Source organism: Lithobates pipiens, unplaced genomic scaffold (genome assembly GCF_037356315.1).
Source record: "Lithobates pipiens isolate NorthernLeopardFrog02 unplaced genomic scaffold, aLitPip1_a1.2 Scaffold_1, whole genome shotgun sequence".
In the NCBI taxonomy this organism is placed as follows: Eukaryota; Metazoa; Chordata; class Amphibia; order Anura; family Ranidae; genus Lithobates; species Lithobates pipiens.
In genome coordinates, this window is record NW_027507685.1 from 122233026 (window position 1) to 122258300 (window position 25275).

The 25275-nt window shown below is 42.8% G+C and overlaps 1 protein-coding gene across 4 annotated transcripts in view; it reads left to right on the forward strand.

The window, feature by feature from the left end:
- Positions 1 to 25275, forward strand: part of SYN1 (synapsin I) — a 294399-nt gene that overhangs the window by 74248 nt on the left and 194876 nt on the right. For all 4 annotated transcript variants that reach the window (XM_077475536.1, XM_077475543.1, XM_077475561.1 and 1 more), the window contains exon 3: positions 9792 to 9883. In XM_077475536.1, the coding sequence (XP_077331662.1) occupies positions 9792 to 9883 (92 nt within the window). The remainder of the gene's footprint in view (positions 1 to 9791; positions 9884 to 25275) is intronic.

Below are 25275 nucleotides of genomic sequence, written 5' to 3' on the forward strand. Positions count from 1 at the left end.
TTGGCTTGGCCTCCTCCCATGCAGGCCACGGACCCATGAGCGGAGCCATCAACCCTCTTATATATAGCATAGGGTGGAGGGCAGAAAAGGATTGAAAATGTCAAGAAAGGTTTACCCCTTTCTACCTTGGCAGCCTGGAAAACCGACAAATCAACCTATCTAAGGTCAACAAGAAGTTGATCAGTAAATGGACTTCTCTTAAACTGCAGTGGCCACACATGAATCAAAACTTGATCTTTGTATGGCCGGCGTCAGAGAGAAAGTTGTACCTAGAGATTTATTGGCCACCAAAGTGGCTGGACATAACAATGCCGTTTTATATTTATGCATCACCCATGTAGTTAATGGTTTGCCTGGATTTCAGGTCTAAATAGTAAGTAGTTATGAAGGCTAGCCAAGACATATAAAATCTTCCATTGCCATAATCGCATGCAGGCAACCCATTATTTGATCGTTGTCAAGTAGCTTTGTTTTCAAATTACTGAAATAGAGGCTTTTACTACATATATTGACTAGATGTATCTAGGGTTGGCACCTGTCCAAGATTCACTTGGACAGTCCGGTTTTCGAATTATGTGTCAGGGTTTCAGTCCTTCTGAAACACATTATTCAGACCAGGCGGTGTCTTCCCATGTTACGGAGATAGTCACACACAAATCTGTCTGCGTCTAAGAGCTGCGGGCAGCTGTCTGGTGGCAGGTTCAGCATTAATGGAAGGCTGGCATTGATGTCAGCAAAAGCATTTTGGCCACATCCACTGTTCCTTGGGGCACCCAAAAGGTGTCCCGGGTCTTTTAGAATCCTATATTTCCTACTACGAAAAAAAAAAAAGAAGCCCTGAATCGCTAAAGTGTTTGGCTTGAAAAAAGGTGGCAACCTTAGGTGTACCGGTGGAAACTTTTCATGAATGAAACAATATTAAAACAGGGGTCACCTGCTAGCGACATCTTTGTTAGTTTCAGTGTAATGTCCCTCATATTAGACCAGCAATAAAAAAAAAAAATAAAAAAAAAAAGGGATTGACTCGAGTCAGGCTTTCAAACTGAATAAAAGTACACCTAAGGCCAAAATGCTGGAGAGAATAGGAATTGCTTAAAATGTAAGTTCACCCTGATGAATACACAGGGCCATGTTTGCCTGATGTCTGGATTTCACTTGTCCAGCAATCCGGAAATGAAACTGCCTTTCATTTACCAGCAACACCATGCAACTCATTGTGCTGTTTAGTCCCTCTTTTATCTATATTTTTGACAACATAAAAAAAAGCACAGAGGAATAGTTTCAAAGTCCGGCTTGAAATCACAAGCTGTAAATAGATAATACATGTGGGGGTTGAGCAACAACACAAGTTGCATGGCATCACTGGAAAATAGCTGAAGGTTTCCCATACTGATTGCTGGACAAACAGATCATGGTCAAACATGGTATTATGCATTTGTCAAGGAACATGTGTTATATGGATCTTTAAAAAAGAAGTGTGGGCTATACAAAAAAAAATAAAAAATACATTGTACTCATCTAGGTGGGATGCTGCATCTGTCCCTGCCACCGCCGCAGTAAGAACTGAGCTATCAGGCACCACTGAATGCTCAGTTATCCTCTCTGCCCTGAGCAGAAAGTGGTGACTATCAGTCACCAGTTTTCTGCTTTGCCCCTCCAGTGCTCACTGGACCGTTGGGCTGGGAAGGGGACAGGAGCAGCTAGCTCAGGCTCTCAGTGGATTGCTGAGAGACTGAGCCAGATGCCGGTCCAGGCATCTGGGTGGATCCCAACCATATGGCCTGAACCAACACTGTGACGTCAGACAACAGTGGGCCTGCTCTCAGCTCAAAACAAGTCACAGGAGTATAGAACGAACTACACTCTTGTGATCCATAAGAGAGGTACAGACAAAAAAGCTTTGGCTATACTTTTTCTTTATTGTTCTAGAGTCAATTTCCATATTAATTTTCAGAACAGACCCCCTCTCACTTCACCGCCTGGTCGAGTATCTGCACCATCACTTGGGTGGCACCATCCACCACAATGGGTACATTGTTGGCCACTTTCAGCAACAGCCATATTGGGTCTAGCTGGCTCTGGGTTCCCGAACCGCTGCACATAAAAGTCATACTCGATGGTGGCAACTTTAGATCCCGTATCAATAAGAGAATGGACCTGCTGCCTGTTCACTAAGGTGATGATCACAGGGCTTCAGGCAACCATTGATTCTTGTATCATGGGACATTTTATGGAGTTCACAGGATCTTCCTTCCACTCCGGAAACCTCTACCTCTGGTGTCTGCAAATAAGGAATCTGTATCTTGGGTAAGAAGGGTAGGAACAGGTCTTCTATCTACTCAACTACTTGTTCTAAGCTAGCACACTCCTCTTCCAGCAGTACTAATTCTTCAAACCAAGCACTGAGGTCAATGTGAAATGCACGCATCACCTCCTGAGTTCGGACACTGTCTTTGTTGGTTATCATTTGCTGTTTTTGGAATAAAATCGCTGGAACGTTCCTGTGGTGTGCAGCCATTCTTTTCTTCCTATTGATCATCGGTGGCAAGCCGTGGCTTGCATCCAACTCACTCGGACTGTTGTGACTGCTCACCTGGAGTGGCGTCTTCCTTTTTTGAAAGATGTGGGCATGGTCAAATGATTGGTACACAAAATGGAGTAAAGGCACACAGAAACCCAAGGAAGGTGGCACAGTAGAAGTAACAATTGACATGTGGAAGACAACAGCAAGATGATCACTTACAGTTCCAAATAGTATGACAGCAAAGCCTCAATATTACAGGCAACCCAGGTAACAGCTCTTAGCAACATTGGGGGTACTTTAACACAGTCTTTGTACTTAAGATAACACTCTCATAGGCTATGTTACAAAAAAACAAACATCTTTTGAAGGAGGAGACCAATAGGCAGAACAGAGGTGCAGGCACCTTTTAGTAACCAAAAATCATCATCCTAGCTCTTTAGGATTCTCAGATGGTTGAGCCAGGCATAGTTGTAGTTCCTCCATTATTTCTCCTCAAACTCTTCATAGCGCTAAGTGCAGTCTCTCTAGCCAGTGGGGATCCTGTCCCTACACTGACCACTTCACAGATACATACCAACAGCAGTGGGGCAATGCTATTTATTACCATTGCTTACACTGAGCCGCACTGGCTATTGAACTTAATTTTTCTTGGCTCGTCATACGTGTTGTACGTCAGCGTGTTCTTAGTGATCGGAATTTCCGACAACATTTGTGCGACCGTGTGTATGCAAGACAAGTTTGAGCCAACATCCACGGTTTTGTTGTCTGAATGTCCGATCGTGTATGCGGTATAAGACCAAGAGGTCAAAAGCAGCTGAACGCTCAGTTCTCAGTGAACAGAGTCAGTGACCGTCAGTCTGCTCTGGCTTTGTGAAGGGGGTGGGAGCAGCTGGCTCAGTCTCTGAGCAGCGTGTTGAGAGGCTGAGCCACCAACAGTCCAGGCATCTGGATGGATTACGACATTTAATTTTGAATCTCTCCAGAGCCTGACCGACTGAGTGATGTCACCTGACAGCGGACTTTCATCCACTGTCAGCGAAATGCGGGTCAAAGGAGTGCAGAACGAAGTGCACTCCTGTGACCTACGGGAGAAGTAGGGCCAAAACAGCTTTGGCCCTACTTTTCATTTAATTCAGTGCAACATCCAGTTACAGAACACTCTTCCATCTTCTTTTTCTTATGTAAGGGTTGTGGTGTGCTGTGATTCTCATACCTTCCAATAAAGTAATGTCTCCACAAAATGAAATATAACAACTCTGACTCATGCCAGGGTCTCGCTGTGGGGTAATTCCACAGATACAGTCCGATTACATTTTTACATGTATGGTCCTTACTGCTCACTTCGCATGACTGACCATGAGGCCTGACCTCCTCTTGCATTTATCATCTCCCAAAAAGAGTAAATGACACACGCAGGGAAAGACGCATCACAGCACACACTATTAATCCCTGAGTCATCAAACATTAACTCACTATGTGCAAAATACGAGTAACATTTCTTCATCTACTTACATCTTCAAAGTGAGAATTTCCTCCTAGTCAATTGTTACAAGAACAGGTAATTCCATTGGAATATTTCCTATCTAGTAACAACTGTAAAATTGTGAATACCCCAACAGTCAGTTTCTCTACTAGTGTCAGGGGTCTCCAGGACAGAGAGTGTAAATCTGCCCAGTGAGGAAAAACACGATAGAGGTTCTAATTTTTCCCTACTCCTTGAAAAGCTCTGTCATAGTCTGTTTTTGAGATCTTCAATATTCAACCTGACACTGATCTGAAGCATGTTAAATATATCTTTACCTAAATATCTTTCTACATCTCTCCATGTGTACTTATGCCATTAAAACAAGCCAAATGACCGCCAGCTCTAATAGGGGAATTCCCTTTACATATCTGCTCCCATTAATGAGCACATTTACTGGATTAATGTGGGAATATTAACGTGGACTGACACATTAGTAGAAAGCTATTTTAGACACATCTACACTAAAGTTTAATGACTGTAATTTTCTCTGCTGTTTATGATAATTTTAAAGAAATACTGGCTGTGCTCACCACCAAGCTTGACATTAGGGGGTATGTCTAGGTATCAACATAATTCTGCACTGTGAGCCCGTATGGGGCTAGCAGCTATTGGTGCACTAAATCTCTACTGTTCTTGTCTGATGAAGTGGACATCATTGGTCTCATTTGTGTGTGAAGTCAAGTAACGTTTGTTGCAACACAGCAACCAATATACTGTAGCTCCCTTCAGTAATTCTCTTTCTCTCAGACTTGAAGATAACACTGGGGCACAGTTCCTCCTAATGACACCAACAATGGGGCCCAATGATATCAATGATGGGGCACAATTCCCCTAATGACACAAATGATGGGGCACATTTACTCTCACTGACACCAATGATCGAGATGGAACATTGTTTACTCCAACTGATGCTGGGACATTTTCTACTCTCAGTGACCACAGTCAATGTGTTGTGTAATCTGCTGCCTGGAAGTCAGGAATGGGTTAATGGCCTGGCTCCTGGGCGTTCATGGATCTGCCCCCTCTTAGCAGGCTATAAATACAAGGGGAGGCAACCTAGCTGGGTCCCTGGATGGGGTGTTGTATAGAGGACTGCTGCGTAACTCTGTTGTCATGCTTGGGGCTCCCCCTTGGTGGGTACCCAGTCAGGGTACCGAAGACTGATTCATGGACTTTATTCTCTGGATTTTGCACTATTTATAAGATGTGATCCAGGGCAGCCTAAGCTTAGGATGAACTAGGGTCATGTATGGAGGAAATCTGTGAGAAACTGTTTATACTGACTTACTAACTGCAAAAGTAAATGTTCTGGAGTTTCAACAAGGTGCCTGGTCTGAAGTTACTTAGAAAAGGGTGCATGCATGGCATATAAAAAACAGGGCTTAGAAGGAGGATGAAGAGAAGTTGGTGCGGATACATTACAAGAATCTAACCTGCAGTATAAGGAAAAGAGGTTATATTGCAACTGCTATGGGCAACCGGAGTAATGTCCACCCAGTGGAAGTCATGGTAACATGGCACAGGTGACAAAAGACCCTGGTAATGGGGGGAGTTTGCAAGGGGGCCCCACATACAGGGACCAATATCGCAGTACAGGGTATCCCATGTAACTAGTCAGTGGTGTCCCAGAAGTGGAGCAGAGAGAGTGAGAGGCCTCAGGTGTGGAGCAGCTTGGGAACATCTGAGGAGATGATCTCTTGTGTCAGGGAGTGGGGTGACATGTCATGCTGTGCTGGTGGAGTATGGTACAGGCCATTGGAAAAAGTTACAGAGCAGCCCAATATGAGGCGTGTGCCATAACAGAGAGAAATGTACAGGAACTGAGCAAGTAGAGCATGCTTGCTTCTAAGAATGCTGCCTTAACAATGATTTCAGGTGATGGCAGCCTCAGCCAGTAAGTGGAGGCATTAGCGAGTGCTACTAGTGGTTCCCCAACTAGGCACATTACAAGCTTACTTGACAGTGGTGGATAGATTACTTAAATAAAAAAATATTTTCAGAACTGATGCAGAAAACATATTTTTGAATAATTTTATGATGCTAGAGACTGCCATAGACTACAGAAATGCAAAAGGAAATGATTAAAGAATATGGACATGCTACAAGAGTTGGCTAGAGGCTGCAGGCAGGCGATAGATGTTTTGGAAATTGAGGATGTGCTCCAGGAGACAGTCATAGACTGCAAACCCATTGTACATGACTGCTAAAGATTACTGGTTTTTACAGCCCCCTCACAGTTCTTCATTTGTAATTCCTACAGCTCCCTAAAAAAAAATAAAAAAAATAAAAAAAAAACCCTGTGCCACATTTGACATTCCTATCATTGAAGTCATAAAGGATCAGAGGGAAAAAAAAAACATTAAAAAAATATGAATATTTAACTTGAAGCTAGTCAAAAGTATAGTTTATTCCTGCATTGCATTCAGTGAACACCTACAGTAGGAAAAAAATAGACTTCTATCTGCAGGAGCTTAGTGAGCCTCACAATAAATGCCAAAGGCTAGATTTTCATGTGCAATGCTTGAACCTGGAGCATTGCTTGCAAGAAATGGTTCATTTATGGTGCTCTAAGTTTGTGAAATGACTGCAGCAACTACACCAGACCTGTCAAACAGAAATTAAACAGTGGGTGGAATTAAAGTGTTAAATACATTTTGCATATAGTATTTAACACAATAAGAAACCACATCTCATATGTTGTATGTAATGTCAGTTTTTATTTGTTGCTTTCAACCCTAAAAGAAAAATAGCCACTAGAACATTCAGCCATCAGAGTTAAGGAACATTCACCAATAGAGAAAATAGCCAAGAAAAAAGGGCATTGGCTCCCCCTCCCTAAAATCCATACCACACCCTCCATGTTTGGTATGTATTTTAAGGAGGACCCCGCAATTTGTTTTATATATAGACCCCATGCAATTTCTGTTTCATGTAGCCAGGTGTTGGGTTACGGCAATATGGAGAAGAAGACCTTGCCTTTTATTCTTTTCTCCCTCTTGTCTACTGATGTTGTTCTGCACCATTCTCCTCCAGCCAGCAGGGGAAGAGCTAAAGTCTAGCAAGCCTATAGATGTCTATGCAGAGTGCAGACTCAAGGGAGTTGTAGTTTGAGACAGAAACCCTATAATGGGACAAATTGACTCCTTACACTGCAGATCCAAATAGGAACTGTGCAGTAGGAGGAGCAGAGAGATGATTTTGATTAAACTGCATGGGAAAGTTCTTTCTCTTGTCACCAAGGGAGTTAGAGAGAGAGAGAGAGAGCACCTCTTTATGGACATTTGACTGCCAGCGGGAGACCATATTAGTGGAGATCTGAGTCCGAGAATGGGAGTAAGGACTTCCGGTGGCAGCGCAGCACTGCCCACATCACAACACCCGCACCTCTGCCACAGGGAAACTGGAGCATCCACTGACTCTATGCTTCCCACCACTGATCACTGGGGGCTTTCAGGGAGAGAATGCAGCCCCCCCCCCTTCTACAGCGAGACGTCATTGCAGCATACCAGGGACTGGTGAGAGGGTTATTCCCTTATTGCTGATACTGCTAGCAGGGACTGAGTCACTCACTGGGAGCAGGACACCAAGGGTACCCAATCCAAACTGCACTATATACCACACTTATTCCATACCCAGACTAGATCTATACCAACCCTATACTGCAATTTCCCAAGCTTTTACCGTTTCTGAACCACATCTACCTTTGCTTAGACCAGAGTTTCTCAACCAGGGTTCTGTGGAACCCTGGGGTTCCTCCAGGGGTTTTGAGGGGTTCCTTGAGCAATGAGCAAGTACTGCCTCTCAGATAAGTTCCAAGCAACACCAATGATCTTTTTAGCTATCTGTAAGGGGGAATTCTTCCCAGTGACCACAAATGTAAGGATATTTTTTCCTGCTGACCCTCACACTAAGGTATTATGAGTAATAGATATAGTCATTTTTAGCAGGGTTTCCCTGAAACTGGAAAGTTATTTCAAAGGTTTCTCTGCATTGAAAAGATTGAGGTTGGCCTAGACTATACCATTCCAATGATGTACCTTTATTGCATACATAACTGGGACTGTCATTAGGTGCACCAACGCTCGTAAAAGGCCCCAATGACAGCCATCAGAAAAGCATTTTAAAGCACTGCCCCTCCCGTAATAGTTATTCTGCAAGCCCCCTTTCTTCTCCTGCCACCTCCGCTACTATGCGCCTTCTCTTTTGTACAGTGCATACCCCATCAGTGTAAGACTAGCACTGCCTCCATAAATGTGCTCTGGCAGTATAGTTTCAGCTTTCGATAAACTTTACTATGCTGATCTGGACGCCAAATGTCATCTTATGCCTAGTCCTTACTGTTAATCACTTTGTATGATAAATTGTGTTATTACCATTATTAGGGTACTGTCACACTGAGGTAGTTTTCAGGCGTTTTAGCGCTAAAAATAGCTCCTGTAAAGCACTTGAAAACTGCCTCTCATGCCTCCCCAGTGTGAAAGCTTGAATGATTTCACACTGGGGTGGTGCGCTTGCAGGATGGGAAAAAAAAGTCCTGCAAGCAGCATCTTTGGGGCAGTGTGGGAGGGCTATATACAGCGCTCCCACACCGCCCCTGTCTATTGGATTAAATGGGCAGCACTTGAAAAGTGCCTGAAAAGCGTTTTGGAAGCGCCGCAACCCAGGCGATATTAAACGCTTCTTCAGCTCTCCCGCTATCAGGGGTTAAGACGACGGTAAAGCACCAACAGTCCTGCCGCCCCAGTGTACTAAGAACCCTTAGCCCTTGTACACACGGTCAGAGAATCTGTCGGAATGAGTCTTATCAGACCGTGTCGTCAGATAATCCGACTGTGTGTGCATCGGACTGATTCTGTCCGAATCTCCGTCCAACCCAATTTTCCAACATGTTGGAAATATTTCCCGACCAACTGGGCCGGACGGACCTAATCCAATCATGTGTAGAGCATTTTCATCGGACCAAGTGCCACGCATGCTCAGATCAAATTCCTACATCAAAGCTATTGGCTACTAGCCTGAATGTAGTCCCATCGTAACGAAATTACATCATCACGTTCTGAAAGATCGGATTTTTCGCCAACTTGGCCCGACCGTGTGTATGCAACAGTTTCGGACACAATCCGTCGGACTAAATCCAACGGGCAAAATCCGACGGATTTGGTTGGCAAAATCTCCGACCGTGTGTACGTGGGCTTAGTCTTGCCTAGTTACCAACTATATTGGGTGGCAATATATTAAGTTTGCCTTTACTACCTGGTTTGATTCTTGTTTTTTTTTTTTTTTTTTTTTTTTATATAGCTCTACTACTGGGTACTAAGTATTACTTTGAGTGATTTTCTTGTGATATTGCATGCTTCTATGGGGGGGGGGGGGGTAGCACTACATTTAATATGTTATTTTACTTTCAGCTACACAGTATATTTTATATTGTTATCACAGCAAAAAATAGAAACAGTAAATTATAAGATGGTATTTTATATATCATTATTAGAGCTAAGATGGCTACAGACATACAGTAAAAAAAGACAAACTCTTGATAAAATGTTTTTTTTTTTGTTTTGAGCAGTGTGTTTACTAAACCACAAAAATCTACAAAGATCTGATTACTGCAGACTGCTGGATTTGCTTGCAAATATTAGGGTTATAGTTTTATTTTTATACAATAAGCCTTATGTTTTACAAATCTTTTCTGTTCAATATCCTTTCAAGATTATAAGCGTCTTTCTTATATTTGATTTTTAGGCTGAATTCTGTGATCTAAACCTGGTGGCACACTCCAATGGAACGTTTTCTGTGGATCTGGAGGTCATGAGAAATGGCATGAAGGTGGTGAGGTGCGTCATATAGTAGGACTACTTGTACATACCTTCCTTTTGCTTCACTTCATTTTGTCCACCAACCAAAGTAGGAGAAGAATCTCTGTGTAATCTACAATTTGTTTGTTTGGAGATTACACAGGCTTCCAACTCTCTTACCACCCCTATCAGACGGTAATAAGGCCTGATAAATGGTCACACATACACCCAACATGTCGGAGAAAGTCATTTGCGCCTCCATATCAGGAAATATGGTATATTTTATGGGTGAACAGGGCAGAGGGGAAGCACGGTGTAGGGGTCTAGGTAATCGAATGAACGTATTCCCTTGTTTTTCTTTCACAAAGAATGCGTTTACCTTAAACATGACTACCCACACGTTAATCATCCCCTAGCGGTTTATAAACAGCCTGATCATCAAAATTACCCTTTGAAATTACATCTGTGTTTTTTTTTCACCCTGCGAGACCATAATCAATGTTACGCCAAATGACTGTGATAATGCTCTCTTTCATGCATTCTATTAAATACAAATAAGCCTTGCACTCAGAAAAAAAAAAGGTGTAAATATATAAAGTAGACTGCAGCGCTTGAAATGTCTGAATAAAGACAAAATGTAAATGGTAATATAATACAAGACTGAGCTGTCTACTTAATCTATCCCAACACACAAATTAAGGTGATAAAAAAATAAGTGAAGACTGAACAATCATAAAAATTGTGAATGAATGGGTGCAAATACGATCAAAATGCCATCTGGAAAAAAAACATATAATGAGTGTTGGTGAGACACTTAATAAAGTCCAAAACAATGAGCAAAAGTTTTCCTCTCAGAATAACCGGTGAATTAATCAAGTGATAACTCAAACAAATCCAGTGATATTGTAGTCCACACATGTAGTGAATAAAATATAGCCTCTTACCAGAAATCCATGATCTCTAAATAATAATAGGAGATCAAATGCAGCACTGAACAAGCCAAACTCCTCACTGGAAACCGATAAGCTCACACCAGCAATCCGTTCCGGACCAGGTGAATTAGATATGGTCATCCAGCCTCCCTACACGGCTGTATTTCTCACTCTAGCAGTGTAATACAAGATACACCCCAGATGATGCCTGTTACGGAGAAATTAGTTGGGTAACACAGGAGCTTTGACATCACTACGGTTTTGTTTGTCTGAGTCCATGGTTGGATTCATATGCCTCACTGCTCGCTTTTAACTTCTATCTTGTAAGTGCAATATTTATATATGACTAAACAAACCATCACCTTATACTGCACGATGAGCCTTTTTCTCTTTTCCCGACATAGGAACCGTTATTACACTGCTGGTGTGAGGAACACAGCCGAATCTAATTGTGTACCTTGACACCCATGTATGGAGGCTGGAGGACCATATCTAACACGCCTGGTCTAGAACGAATTACTGGCATGATCGTGTCGGTCTCCTGTGAGGAGTTTGGCTTGTTCAGTGCTACATTTGGTCTCCTATTACTTAGAGATCATGGATTTCATGCATTCTATGCCTGGTTCATTTCTAAACAACTAATCTGTTTATGTCCTTGGTGCTTTTCTCCGATTACACGAAATAAAATCAAGCGCTGATCAACTCAAATCTCTAAATCAAGATAATATGAATCGTAATTTGTTTTAATCCTGTTAATTCTTGAGGTGTTTAAATTGCAGCAGTCTCCCGGGATGATTGCCAGCTATTGCTATGTTTATTGACGGCCGGAAATAAAAAAAAACATTTTACGCGGCGCTAGAAATAAATTATGCTGAAGATGAGATATAAAAACTGGAGCGAAAGAACGAGGCAAGAGCAATTGGTCAGATTTCATTGTGCAGGTACGGCAGTAAAACAAAGTTTTGGATTGACTAGGATGGGGTAGACACACTGATTTACTTAGTTAATTGGGTTGTTTGCATCCACCCACTTTCTCCTTCAAACTAGTCCTATTCATCTCTATTTGCACAGCATCTAAATGGCTCTCCTTTTACTAGGAAAGCCAGCACTGTAACATATGTATTTTATTTTAAATATAATTTTGATTAGAAAATGTTTCCATGGGTACAATACAGTTAGAGCTGGTTCACACAGTTGCGACTCAGATCCGACTTCAAGTCGCCCCAAGTCACCTCAGGTCGCAAAACATGTAGAAATCAATGTAAGTGAATGAGAGCCGTCTTAATGCACACTACTGAAGTCGCTCCGACTTCAGAAAAGGTTCCTGTACTACTTCAATCCGACTTGTAGGTGACTGGTACCCATTGATTTCAATGGAGGTCGCCTCCAAGTCGGATCTCCGTCTATACTGAGGCGACTCTCAGAGAATTATCAGCTCTCAAAAGGATTTTGAGAGCTCATTTTTTGATTGGCCACGGCAAGTCGCCTGGCCTGGGGCGACTTAAAGTAGTGTAAGTCGTGCCCAAGTCACGTCCAAGTCACGTCCAAGTCACGTCCAAGTTGCCTCCGAAAGTCGTGTTGCCCCTGTGTGAACCGAGCCTAAAGCACTTGTGATTATGGTTTTCACACATGCGAATACACAAGCACATGGTTAGGCAGCCATCAACCTTGAAAAAGTGGGTCATTATAGATATAGCCAAGAATAATGAACCAAACAATAGAGATGGAAAAGAACAGTCCTGACATAGAAAACCAATGAGTCCATGTGTTGTGATGCTCTCCAAAATATCCAGATAATAAAACCATGCTACAAAGTTTTGGCCTAATGGGCAAAAGCCTAGATTCCAGATTTTACAGCATTTTCAAAGAGTTATTGTAGACGAAGGAAAACCTAACATAAAAAGGAAATATTTTTAAATTATATAGAACGTCCTGTGAGCCTCCACTCACAATAATAAACCAAATAAGTCCTCTTTGAATCAGCTGCAAGCGGTAAACATGTCTCATAAACCATGTAAAAGTACTAAAATCACATTAAAATGCTGCGCTATCTAAGGTATAAGAATAAAGCCTCTGAACTGGTAAAAATATGTCCTCTACACCGTGGTAATAATAATGTATAAAATATATGATGAAAAATATATAAAATAAGAAGTGCTTAATAGCCAAATAATAAAGTGACGCTGTGCATTCATATAGTGATGAAAAATATTAAAGCAAATAAGTCAGTGGAAATCTAAATAGAGCCAAATACTGGAAATATAAAAAAAAGTGCTTAAGTGCACTGTGCAAAGTTCAAATTGATCCAATTTACAGGTGCTGCATGCTCCATGCGATTCAGTATGCTGTGAAAGTGATGCGATAATCAGATGCTTTGTTCTCACTCAGGTGCTCCCTCCATGTAATGAAGGCTCACCTTAAGGTATGCGACCGTGTTAAGCTTGTTCAATAAACGCTTTGGAACCACTACAGGGTTCAGCAGTGCGTCCGGAATCCTGGATCAATCGCCAATGTGCCTCAGTAAATCAATGAAAAAAGGATCTCATAGTCTGGTATGCTTATGCAATTTATTGAAACAAAAATAATCAGGTCCCACACAGGGTACTCACAATATCCAGGCACTTCAGTGCACCATTCTAGATAAAGCAAAAAACGAATGGTTAAAACCGGCCGGTAATGGGATGTTATGCTGATCGTTCCTAACAGCTGATCTGCTAAGCGTTCTGTCCTATCCCCTTCCCCTACATGTGTTGATACAAGGGAATTTCGTATCTACCTCAAGGGGTAATGTTCCTTTAACAGCAAGGTCACACACCTTAAGGTGAGGCTTCATTACATAGGGGGGAGCACCTGAGTGAGAACACAGCGTCTGATTATTGCATCACTTTCAGAGCATACTGAATCACATGGTGTGTGGAGCACCTGTAAATTGGATCAATTTGAACTTTGCATAGTGCACTTAAGCACTTTTTTATAATTCCAGTATTTGGATCTATTTAGATTTCCACTGACTTATTTGCTTTAATATTTTTCATCACTATATAAATGCACGTTGTCACTTTATTATTTAACTATTAAGCACTTGTTGTTTTATATATTTTTCCTAATATATTTTATACATTATTATTACCACGGTGTAGAGGATATATTTTTACCAGTTCAGAGGCTTAATGCTTATACCTTTGATAGCGCAGCGTTTTTAATGCAATTTTAGGAAATATTTTAAACGAAAGCAATCACTGAAAAGTTGTTGAGAATGAGAGGAAATAAAGAAGTGAGTAGGGGATATGGGAAAGAGCAGGGTGTTTTTATGTTAAAGTGGGGTGCCCCTAAAAAAAAAAAAAAAAAAATGAAAAGTCAGAAGCTACAACTGACTTTTAATAATCGGACACTTACCTGTCCCAGGGTCCAGCGATGTGGGGGAACAAAGCCCCCCCTCGTTCCTGCTCCGTTCACGGCGCCGGCATTCGTACTGTGGGTACCCGGCTGTGGCTTCACAGCCGGGCACCCACTGCACATGCGCGAGCGGTGCAGGGTGCTGTGATACGCCGCACAGTCATCTGGGACACGTGACAGGTCCCAGATGACTGTGCGGCGCAAGGGGAATTAATGTCACCAGCCTGGGCAAGGAAGAAGGCAGACTACGAGGGACCCCCTAGCAACAGGTATTTAGAGGTGAGTAAAAAAAATTCTTTCCAATTATTTATGTTTGTTTTTTTTAAAGAATTTTAAGCACTTTTTTTATTTTTGGGTGGCAACACCACTTTAAGGAAACAACCAGTGTAGAAGTCTTAAATGAGAGCCTCAAAGTAGGTTCAGGGGTCCCTCACCCGTTCGTAGGCAGTAAGAATTTTTTCTGTCTGGTCGTAAGGGCATCCATACGTTTTTTGTTTACAAACGGTTTTTATTATAGATAAGGTCAAAGTACAAAAAGTTGACAGTAGAATGAATTGTACAAGTAAAGATATAAAATGATAATCCAACATTTCTAGTGACAGAATTCACACATTGGAATAGGAATCACAAAAGTATTAGTAGAAAAGGATCTGTGAATATGCTTGAGAAAGATAACAGTGGTAAAATTACGACAATAGTGAAGTTTCCCATAGCGTCCATTTATTTTGGTAAATATGCATAGTGTCATACAACATGTGGTGTATTCTCTCTGATAGCTTAATATTAGCCATACGGTTGAGAACCTGAGGCCATGGAACAACTGATGAGCGCCAGTTAGAGGCAATGATCCATTGGATGGAGCTAAATAGAGTGTGTATTAGTCTGGAACTTGCTTGTGGAATGTCTTGTATGGGGAAGAATAAAAGGCACATTTGGGGCGTTATAGGGATTTTTCTACCTCAAATACGCCCAGTCATCAGCTTGGCATTGTGCCAAATGTCCTTAAGGAGGAGGCAGTCCCAGAAGATGTGAAGCAATGTCCCATGTGTGGGGCAGCCTCTGAAACAAAGTAGAGATGTTAAAGGGTAAAAAGAGTTGAGTTTGGAAGGGGTAAGATACCACCTGTAGAGCAGTTTAGCGGCAGATTCTCTGATAGTGGTAGTTTTGGAAAATTTGTGTACGTTTTCAAATATGGTGTCCCATTGTTCGGGGGAGAATGAAATGTTTAGGTCTGATTCCCATTAGAGCATGGGGTGTGATTTATCAGGCATATTGAATTAGTTAAGATTTTTATAGATTTTGGATATTAATCCTTTAGCTCGTGGGGAGGAAATACAAATCTGCTCAAATTGTGAGGGGGGGTGTGAAAGGTCAGGGAGTAGTATTTTTGGTAGAATTGTTTTATCTTCCAATACATTATTTGTTCTTTAGGAGCTAGGTTGTATTTTATATGTAGATCAGAGAAGGAGTAAAATATATTGTTATGTATAAAAGCATTTAAATTCCTTAGATTATGTTGTTTCCATATAGTTAGTGAATTATGAAGATAATCTGAAGGAGCGAAGTGAGTGTCTCCAAGAAAGGAAGCTGAATTTGAAATACCAAGTTGATTTTGGTATTTTGTCTGTTCCACAATTGTAAGGTATGTGTCACAATAATATTTAATGGTCTTATTTTCTGAGGCGAGACAGTCTTGGACCACAGTAGTCCTTGTAGATAGTATGGGAGGACCGATTGTTCTTCGAACAGGAGCCATGGTATTTGGGAGGAAGAAGCATACCATTGTGCAAGTTGAGTAAGTCTGGCTGACAGATAGTATATCCATAGATTAGGGATATTAAGACCTCCCTTCAATTGGGGCCTAAACATTAAGGAGTAACTGAATCTTGTTTTTTTGTTTAGCCATATGAATTTGTTGATTTCTCTTTGGAGAGAATCTAAAGTGTTTTTGGGCACCGGAAGAGGAAGGGCTCTAAAAAGGAATAGAAGTTTGGGTAGTATAACCATTTTTGTAGCCACTATTCTACCAGAGAATGAAATTTGGTACGATGACCAAGATTTCATAAGGTTTTTGATTTTGTTAAATATTGGAGGGTAATTAGCATGAAATAGTGATTTGTAAGAGGGTGTAATATGAATTCCTAGGTATTTAAATGAGTCAGAGCACCAGATGAATGGAAATTTGTCTTTAAGTGTTGTAATCATGTTTGATGGAATATTAATGGGAAGGGCAGAACATTTAGACAAATTTACACTTAGGCCGGTCAGGTCGTGAAAAATGTCCAGCGTTTTGGTCAGATTCGGTAAGGAAATGAATGGATCTGTTAGATATAGAAGGACGTCATCAGCATAAAGGCTAAGTTTAAATTCCCTGGACCCTTTAGTGTATCGTTTAATATCTGTATTGTTTCTAATCGCGCAAGCGAGGGGCTCTATTGCAAGGGCAAAGAGGAGCGGGGAAAGTGGGCATCCTTGTATGGTACCCTATCTTAAAGGGAAAAAGTCAGAGTTGGAACCGGGTAGTTTGATGCGTGTTTGTGGGTTACATAGTTAGTAAGGTTGAATAAAGACACCAGTTCATCCAGTTCAACCTACCCTTGTACATTGCACACTCACATCAGTCCCTACCATCAAGGAGCCCACAATCGAAGGTCCCCATTCATATACGAGGGTCAAATTTGGACAGAAGCCAATTAACCTACCTGCATGTCTTTGGAGTGTGGGAGGAAACCAGAGTACCGGGTGGAAACCCACACAGGCACAGGGAGAACATACAAACTCCAGGCAGGTAATGTCGTGGTTGGGATTTGAACCAGCGACCCTTGTTACTGCTAGGCGAGAGTGCTAACCACTACACCACTGTGCCGCCCTAATGGTATTCATGGTATAAATCTTTAAAACCATGAAGAAATTTACTGTTTATACCGAATCTAGGGAGTAAAATGTCCAAATATGACCAGCTGACGCTGTCAAAGGCTTTATGGATGTCAAGGCTGAGAAGAAGTGTGGGAGTAGAGTTTTGGTTAGAGTCTTGGATGTTATCCGTTATCTGTCTGTCAGGGATAAATCCTGTTTGGTCTGGGTTAATTAGCGCAGGGATAACTGCGGCAAGTCTATTGGCTAACAGACGGCCGAATATTTTAAGATCATTGTCAATGACTGAAATGGGGCGATAGTTTTGTGGGAAGAAGGGACATGTTTGCTAAGAGCATTTCTGATGGGAATTGATTTCCTTGTAGAATGTGATTATATAGTTTTGTTAGGTGTGGGGTTAATGTGGAGGCAAATTTTTTATAATACGATGAGGAATAACCATCAGGGCCTGGAGCAGTAGAGGTTTTTAACGAGGTAATGATTCTATTGACTTCTAAGTCTGTGCAGGGTGCGTTGAGCATCTCTATTTACTGACTAGATAAGGAGGGTAGAGTAATATCATTAAGCCAGTTCAGAGAGGATTGTTTGGGTAGAGAAGGAGGAGTAGAGAGGAGCTTGTTATAGAAGTCTAAAAATATGTTGATAATTTCTTTAGGATGGGATACTAAGTTACCTGAAGAGTTACGTAGTTTATAGGTGTGAGGGGGTTTTGTAGTTTGATTTCATTTCCTGGTGAACATAGTTGAATAGGAGTTGCTATTAAGCAGAAATCTTGCTTTAGACCATCTAAGGGCTTTTTCAGTGTCTGATGTAAGTAATAAGTCTAAGGCTGTGCGTTTTTCTTGTATTTGGTTGAAGAGATCACTAGAAGGGTTTTAGTCGTTCCGATGATACAAGAGGTCTAAATCTTTGGTAAGAAATCTTATATCAGCTAGTTTAGTTTTGATTTTTGTTGAGGCGATTTTTAGCAAGTGGCCTCTCATGACCGCCTTATGTGCCATCCATAAGGTTGTGGGCAACGTGTCTGGGGATATATTAAGTGCAAAGTATTGTTCAAGGTGTGAAAGGATTTCTTGTGTGATTGTTGGGTCGGTCAAGAGGGAATCGTTTATTTGCCATTTGTGTGTTGTAGTAGATAGGCCTATATGTGGGGTATTAAAGGAAACTATATGATAGTCTGACCAGGGACAAGGATGGATCTCAGCTTTTGAGGAGTTGGCCAATAATATTGGGGTACAGAAAATATAGTCCAGTCATGCATAACTATCGTGTGGGTGAGAATAAAAAGTATAGGCTTTGATGCCTACATTATGGGCTCTCCACGGATATACTAACTGGTGAGTATGTAGTGAACGATTTAGAGATTTGGGGAAGGCTTTAGAGGAGGGAACTACTCTGCTTCTATCAAGTGCTGAGTGCGCGGCTAGATTAAAATCACCCCCCCCCCCCCCCAATTAGATGTGCAGAGTGGAATCTATCCGAAGTGTCAAAGAATTTAGAAAAAGAATCTTGTTTGAGCATCATTAGGGGCATATACTGAGACTATAGTAATTGAACGACCTTCTATTGAACCCCTCAAGATCAAATATCGGCTATCAGGGTCTTTAAACATGCTTTGGATTTCAAATACAACAGAATTCTTTACGAAGATTGGTATTAAACGTTGTGCAATAGAACTGGCTATAACATTTGTCAAAAAATTTAGGATGTTTATCAGATGCAAAATGAGTTTCCTGCAACAAGATAATGTCTGCCCTCAATCTCTTGTAGCGTCGGAACGCCTTCTTCCTCTTTTAAGGAGAATTAATGCCCTGGGCATTGTGAGTAGTGATGGACGAACTTCCGACGGGACATTTCGCGAACGCGGCCGATAGTTCGCGAACCGTAACGTTCGCGGCGGGCCCCATTGACTTCAATGGGAGGTGAACTTTGCAAACCTACAGGTCAAATTTGCAGCCACAAAATAATTACTAGCTGTGCAAACATAGTCCCACCATATGGCCAATGACATAACACATGTATGAGGTGAATCTGGGATCGACAACTACAAGCATTCTTTTTTATATGTGAAATTGTGACAATTCAGGACTGTGGAGCGCATGAAGGCAATGGAGGAGAGGGAAGGTCAGGGTAGGCAAAGAAGAGGGTGCAGGAGATGATCACCAGCAGCGTGACATACAGCAATGACACCTGCACCGTGATAGAGTGATCTGACACCAGCACCGTGATAGAGAGCACTGACATCAGCAGCGTGACATAAAGCAATGATACCTGTACCGTGATAGAGTGATCTGACACCAGCACCGTGATAGAGAGCACTGACATCAGCAGCGTGACATACAGCAATGACACCTGCACCGTGATAGAGTGATCTGACACCAGCTCCGTGATAGAGAGCACTGACATCAGCAGCGTGACATAAAGCAATGACACCTGTACCGTGATAGCGTGATCTGACACCAGCACCGTGATAGAGAGCACTGACATCAGCAGCGTGACATACAGCAATGACACCTGCACCGTGATAGAGTGATCTGACACCAGCACCGTGATAGAGAGCACTGACATCAGCAGCGTGACATAAAGCACTGACACCAGCACCGTGATATACAGCACTGACACCAGCACCGTGATATACAGCACTCACACCTGCACCGTAAGCAGCCCCAGGAGTAAGTCAGCATAGCACAGGGATGGTGGGAGCCTCTCATAATGAGCATAGCACAGGGATGGTGGGAGCCCCTCATAATGAGCATAGCACAGGGATGGTGGGAGCCCCTCATAATATGCACAGCAGAGGTACAGCCCCAGGAGGAAGTCAGCACAGCACAGGGATGGTGAACTTTACAAACCTACAGGTCATATTTGCAGCCACAAAATAATTACTAGTTATGCACACATAGTCCCACCACATGGCAAATGACATAACACATGTATGAGGTGAATCTGGGATCGACAACTACAAGCATTCTTTTTTTATATGTGAAATTCTGACAATTCAGGACTCTTGAGACAATGGAGGCGAGGGAAGGTCAGGGTAGGCAAAAAAGAGGGTGCAGGAGATGATCACCAGCACCAGCACCGTGATATACAACACTGACACCTGCACCGTGATAGAGTGTACTGACACCAGCGCCGAGATAGAGAGCACTAACAGCAGCACTGATACCAGCAACTTGCTGCTGGGCCCCAAAAAGATGACACCGCTCAACCTCTTCAAACAGGAGGGTACGGGCATATAGTACGGTGTGCTTTTTCAGTTGTGATTAGCAGACTGTACCTCACTCAACCCTATATACTGTAGTACACTATACCTTACCAGTCCTTATAAGGACCTTTGTGGAACTAGTAGGTTGTGATTAGCAGACTGTACCTGAGTCCCTATACTGATAAAGGACTGCTGCAGAATTGGGCAGCAGTGAGCAGTAGTGCACCTCAACCCTATATATTGTGGACCTATACCAGTCCTTAAGGATTAGCAGACTGTACATCACTCAACCCTATATACTGTAGTATGCTATACCTTACCAGTCCTTAGAAGGACCTTTGTGTAACTAGTAGGTTGTGATTAGCAGACTGTACCTCAGTCCCTATACTCATAAAGGACTGCTGCAGAATAGGGCAGCAGTCAGCAGTAGTGCACCTCAACCCTATATATTGTGGACCTATACCAGTCCTTAAGGATTAGCAGACTGTACCTCACTCAACACTATATACTGTAGTACACTATACCTTACCAGTCCTTAGAAGGACCTTTGTGCAAATAGTAGGTTGTGATTAGCAGACTGTACCTCAGTCCCTATACTCATAAAGGACTGCTGCAGAATAGGGCAGCAGTCAGCAGTAGTGCACCTCAACCCTATATATTGTGGACCTATACCAGTCCTTAAGGATTAGCAGACTGTACCTCACTCAACCCTATATACTGTAGTACGCTATACCTTACCAGTCCTTAGAAGGACCTTTGTGGAACTAGTAGGTTGTGATTAGCAGACTGTACCTCAGTCCCTATACTCATAAAGGACTGCTGCAGAATAGGGCAGCAGTCAGCAGTAGTGCACCTCAACCCTATATATTGTGGACCTATACCAGTCCTTAAGGATTAGCAGACTGTACATCACTCAACCCTATATACTGTAGTACGCTATACCTTACCAGTCCTTAGAAGGACCTTTGTGGAACTAGTAGGTTGTGATTAGCAGACTGTACCTCAGTCCCTATACTCATAAAGGACTGCTGCAGAATAGGGCAGCAGTCAGCAGTAGTGCACCTCAACCCTATATATTGTGGACCTATACCAGTCCTTAAGGATTAGCAGACTGTACCTCACTCAACCCTATATACTGTAGTACACTATACCTTACCAGTCCTTAGAAGGACCTTTGTGCAAATAGTAGGTTGTGATTAGCAGACTGTACCTCAGTCCCTATACTCATAAAGGACTGCTGCAGAATAGGGCAGCAGTCAGCAGTAGTGCACCTCAACCCTATATATTGTGGACCTATACCAGTCCTTAAGGATTAGCAGACTGTACCTCACTCAACCCTATATACTGTAGTACGCTATACCTTACCAGTCCTTAGAAGAACCTTTGTGCAAATAGTAGGTTGTGATTAGCAGACTGTACCTCAGTCCCTATACTGATAAAGGACTGCTGCAGAATTGGGCAGCAGTCAGCAGAAGTGCACCTCAACCCTATATATTGTGGACCTATACCAGTCCTTAGGGATTAGCAGACTGTACCTCACTCAACCCTATATACTGTAGTACGCTATACCTTACCAGTCCTTAGAAGGACCTTGGTGCAAATAGTAGGTTGTGATTAGCAGACAGTACCTCAGTCCCTATACTCATAAAGCACTACTGCAGCAGAAGGGCAGCAGTCAAGTATAATATTCTTTCTATATTTGGAAGAAAGAATATTATACGTGTACAAGCCTATTACCATACCAGTCCTGAAAAGAACCTTTGTGGACCTAATAGTAACAGCTACTGATTAAACTGACTGTCCCTCACTGCCACACACAGCTTCCTGCCTGTCCCTATTTAAACTGACAAAACACAGGCTCCTGCAACAATAACTTGAATAGCACTCAAAACTATATCCTGTACTAATTTACGCGGCCGATAGTTCGCGAACCGTAACGTTCGCGGCGGGCCCCATTGACTTCAATGGGAGGTGAACTTTGCAAACCTACAGGTCAAATTTGCAGCCACAAAATAATTACTAGCTGTGCAAACATAGTCCCACCATATGGCCAATGACATAACACATGTATGAGGTGAATCTGGGATCGACAACTACAAGCATTCTTTTTTATATGTGAAATTGTGACAATTCAGGACTGTGGAGCACATGAAGGCAATGGAGGAGAGGGAAGGTCAGGGTAGGCAAAGAAGAGGGTGCAGGAGATGATCACCAGCAGCGTGACATACAGCAATGACACCTGCACCGTGATAGAGTGATCTGACACCAGCACCGTGATAGAGAGCACTGACATCAGCAGCGTGACATAAAGCAATGATACCTGTACCGTGATAGAGTGATCTGACACCAGCACCGTGATAGAGAGCACTGACATCAGCAGCGTGACATACAGCAATGACACCTGCACCGTGATAGAGTGATCTGACACCAGCTCCGTGATAGAGAGCACTGACATCAGCAGCGTGACATAAAGCAATGACACCTGTACCGTGATAGCGTGATCTGACACCAGCACCGTGATAGAGAGCACTGACATCAGCAGCGTGACATACAGCAATGACACCTGCACCGTGATAGAGTGATCTGACACCAGCACCGTGATAGAGAGCACTGACATCAGCAGCGTGACATAAAGCACTGACACCAGCACCGTGATATACAGCACTGACACCAGCACCGTGATATACAGCACTCACACCTGCACCGTAAGCAGCCCCAGGAGTAAGTCAGCATAGCACAGGGATGGTGGGAGCTACCTTACCAGTCCTTAGAAGGACCTTTGTGGAACTAGTAGGTTGTGATTAGCAGACTGTACCTCAGTCCCTATACTCATAAAGGACTGCTGCAGAATAGGGCAGCAGTCAGCAGTAGTGCACCTCAACCCTATATATTGTGGACCTATACCAGTCCTTAAGGATTAGCAGACTGTACCTCACTCAACCCTATATACTGTAGTACGCTATACCTTACCAGTCCTTAGAAGGACCTTTGTGCAAATAGTAGGTTGTGATTAGCAGACTGTACCTCAGTCCCTATACTGATAAAGGACTGCTGCAGAATTGGGCAGCAGTCAGCAGAAGTGCACCTCAACCCTATATATTGTGGACCTATACCAGTCCTTAGGGATTAGCAGACTGTACCTCACTCAACCCTATATACTGTAGTACGCTATACCTTACCAGTCCTTAGAAGGACCTTGGTGCAAATAGTAGGTTGTGATTAGCAGACTGTACCTCAGTCCCTATACTCATAAAGCACTACTGCAGCAGAAGGGCAGCAGTCAAGTATAATATTCTTTCTATATTTGGAAGAAAGAATATTATACGTGTACAAGCCTATTACCATACCAGTCCTGAAAAGAACCTTTGTGGACCTAATAGTAACAGCTACTGATTAAACTGACTGTCCCTCACTGCCACACACAGCTTCCTGCCTGTCCCTATTTAAACTGACAAAACACAGGCTCCTGCAACAATAACTTGAATAGCACTCAAAACTATATCCTGTACTAATTTACGCGGCCGATAGTTCGCGAACCGTAACGTTCGCGGCGGGCCCCATTGACTTCAATGGGAGGTGAACTTTGCAAACCTACAGGTCAAATTTGCAGCCACAAAATAATTACTAGCTGTGCAAACATAGTCCCACCATATGGCCAATGACATAACACATGTATGAGGTGAATCTGGGATCGACAACTACAAGCATTCTTTTTTATATGTGAAATTGTGACAATTCAGGACTGTGGAGCACATGAAGGCAATGGAGGAGAGGGAAGGTCAGGGTAGGCAAAGAAGAGGGTGCAGGAGATGATCACCAGCAGCGTGACATACAGCAATGACACCTGCACCGTGATAGAGTGATCTGACACCAGCACCGTGATAGAGAGCACTGACATCAGCAGCGTGACATAAAGCAATGATACCTGTACCGTGATAGAGTGATCTGACACCAGCACCGTGATAGAGAGCACTGACATCAGCAGCGTGACATACAGCAATGACACCTGCACCGTGATAGAGTGATCTGACACCAGCTCCGTGATAGAGAGCACTGACATCAGCAGCGTGACATAAAGCAATGACACCTGTACCGTGATAGCGTGATCTGACACCAGCACCGTGATAGAGAGCACTGACATCAGCAGCGTGACATACAGCAATGACACCTGCACCGTGATAGAGTGATCTGACACCAGCACCGTGATAGAGAGCACTGACATCAGCAGCGTGACATAAAGCACTGACACCAGCACCGTGATATACAGCACTGACACCAGCACCGTGATATACAGCACTCACACCTGCACCGTAAGCAGCCCCAGGAGTAAGTCAGCATAGCACAGGGATGGTGGGAGCTACCTTACCAGTCCTTAGAAGGACCTTTGTGGAACTAGTAGGTTGTGATTAGCAGACTGTACCTCAGTCCCTATACTCATAAAGGACTGCTGCAGAATAGGGCAGCAGTCAGCAGTAGTGCACCTCAACCCTATATATTGTGGACCTATACCAGTCCTTAAGGATTAGCAGACTGTACCTCACTCAACCCTATATACTGTAGTACGCTATACCTTACCAGTCCTTAGAAGGACCTTTGTGCAAATAGTAGGTTGTGATTAGCAGACTGTACCTCAGTCCCTATACTGATAAAGGACTGCTGCAGAATTGGGCAGCAGTCAGCAGAAGTGCACCTCAACCCTATATATTGTGGACCTATACCAGTCCTTAGGGATTAGCAGACTGTACCTCACTCAACCCTATATACTGTAGTACGCTATACCTTACCAGTCCTTAGAAGGACCTTGGTGCAAATAGTAGGTTGTGATTAGCAGACTGTACCTCAGTCCCTATACTCATAAAGCACTACTGCAGCAGAAGGGCAGCAGTCAAGTATAATATTCTTTCTATATTTGGAAGAAAGAATATTATACGTGTACAAGCCTATTACCATACCAGTCCTGAAAAGAACCTTTGTGGACCTAATAGTAACAGCTACTGATTAAACTGACTGTCCCTCACTGC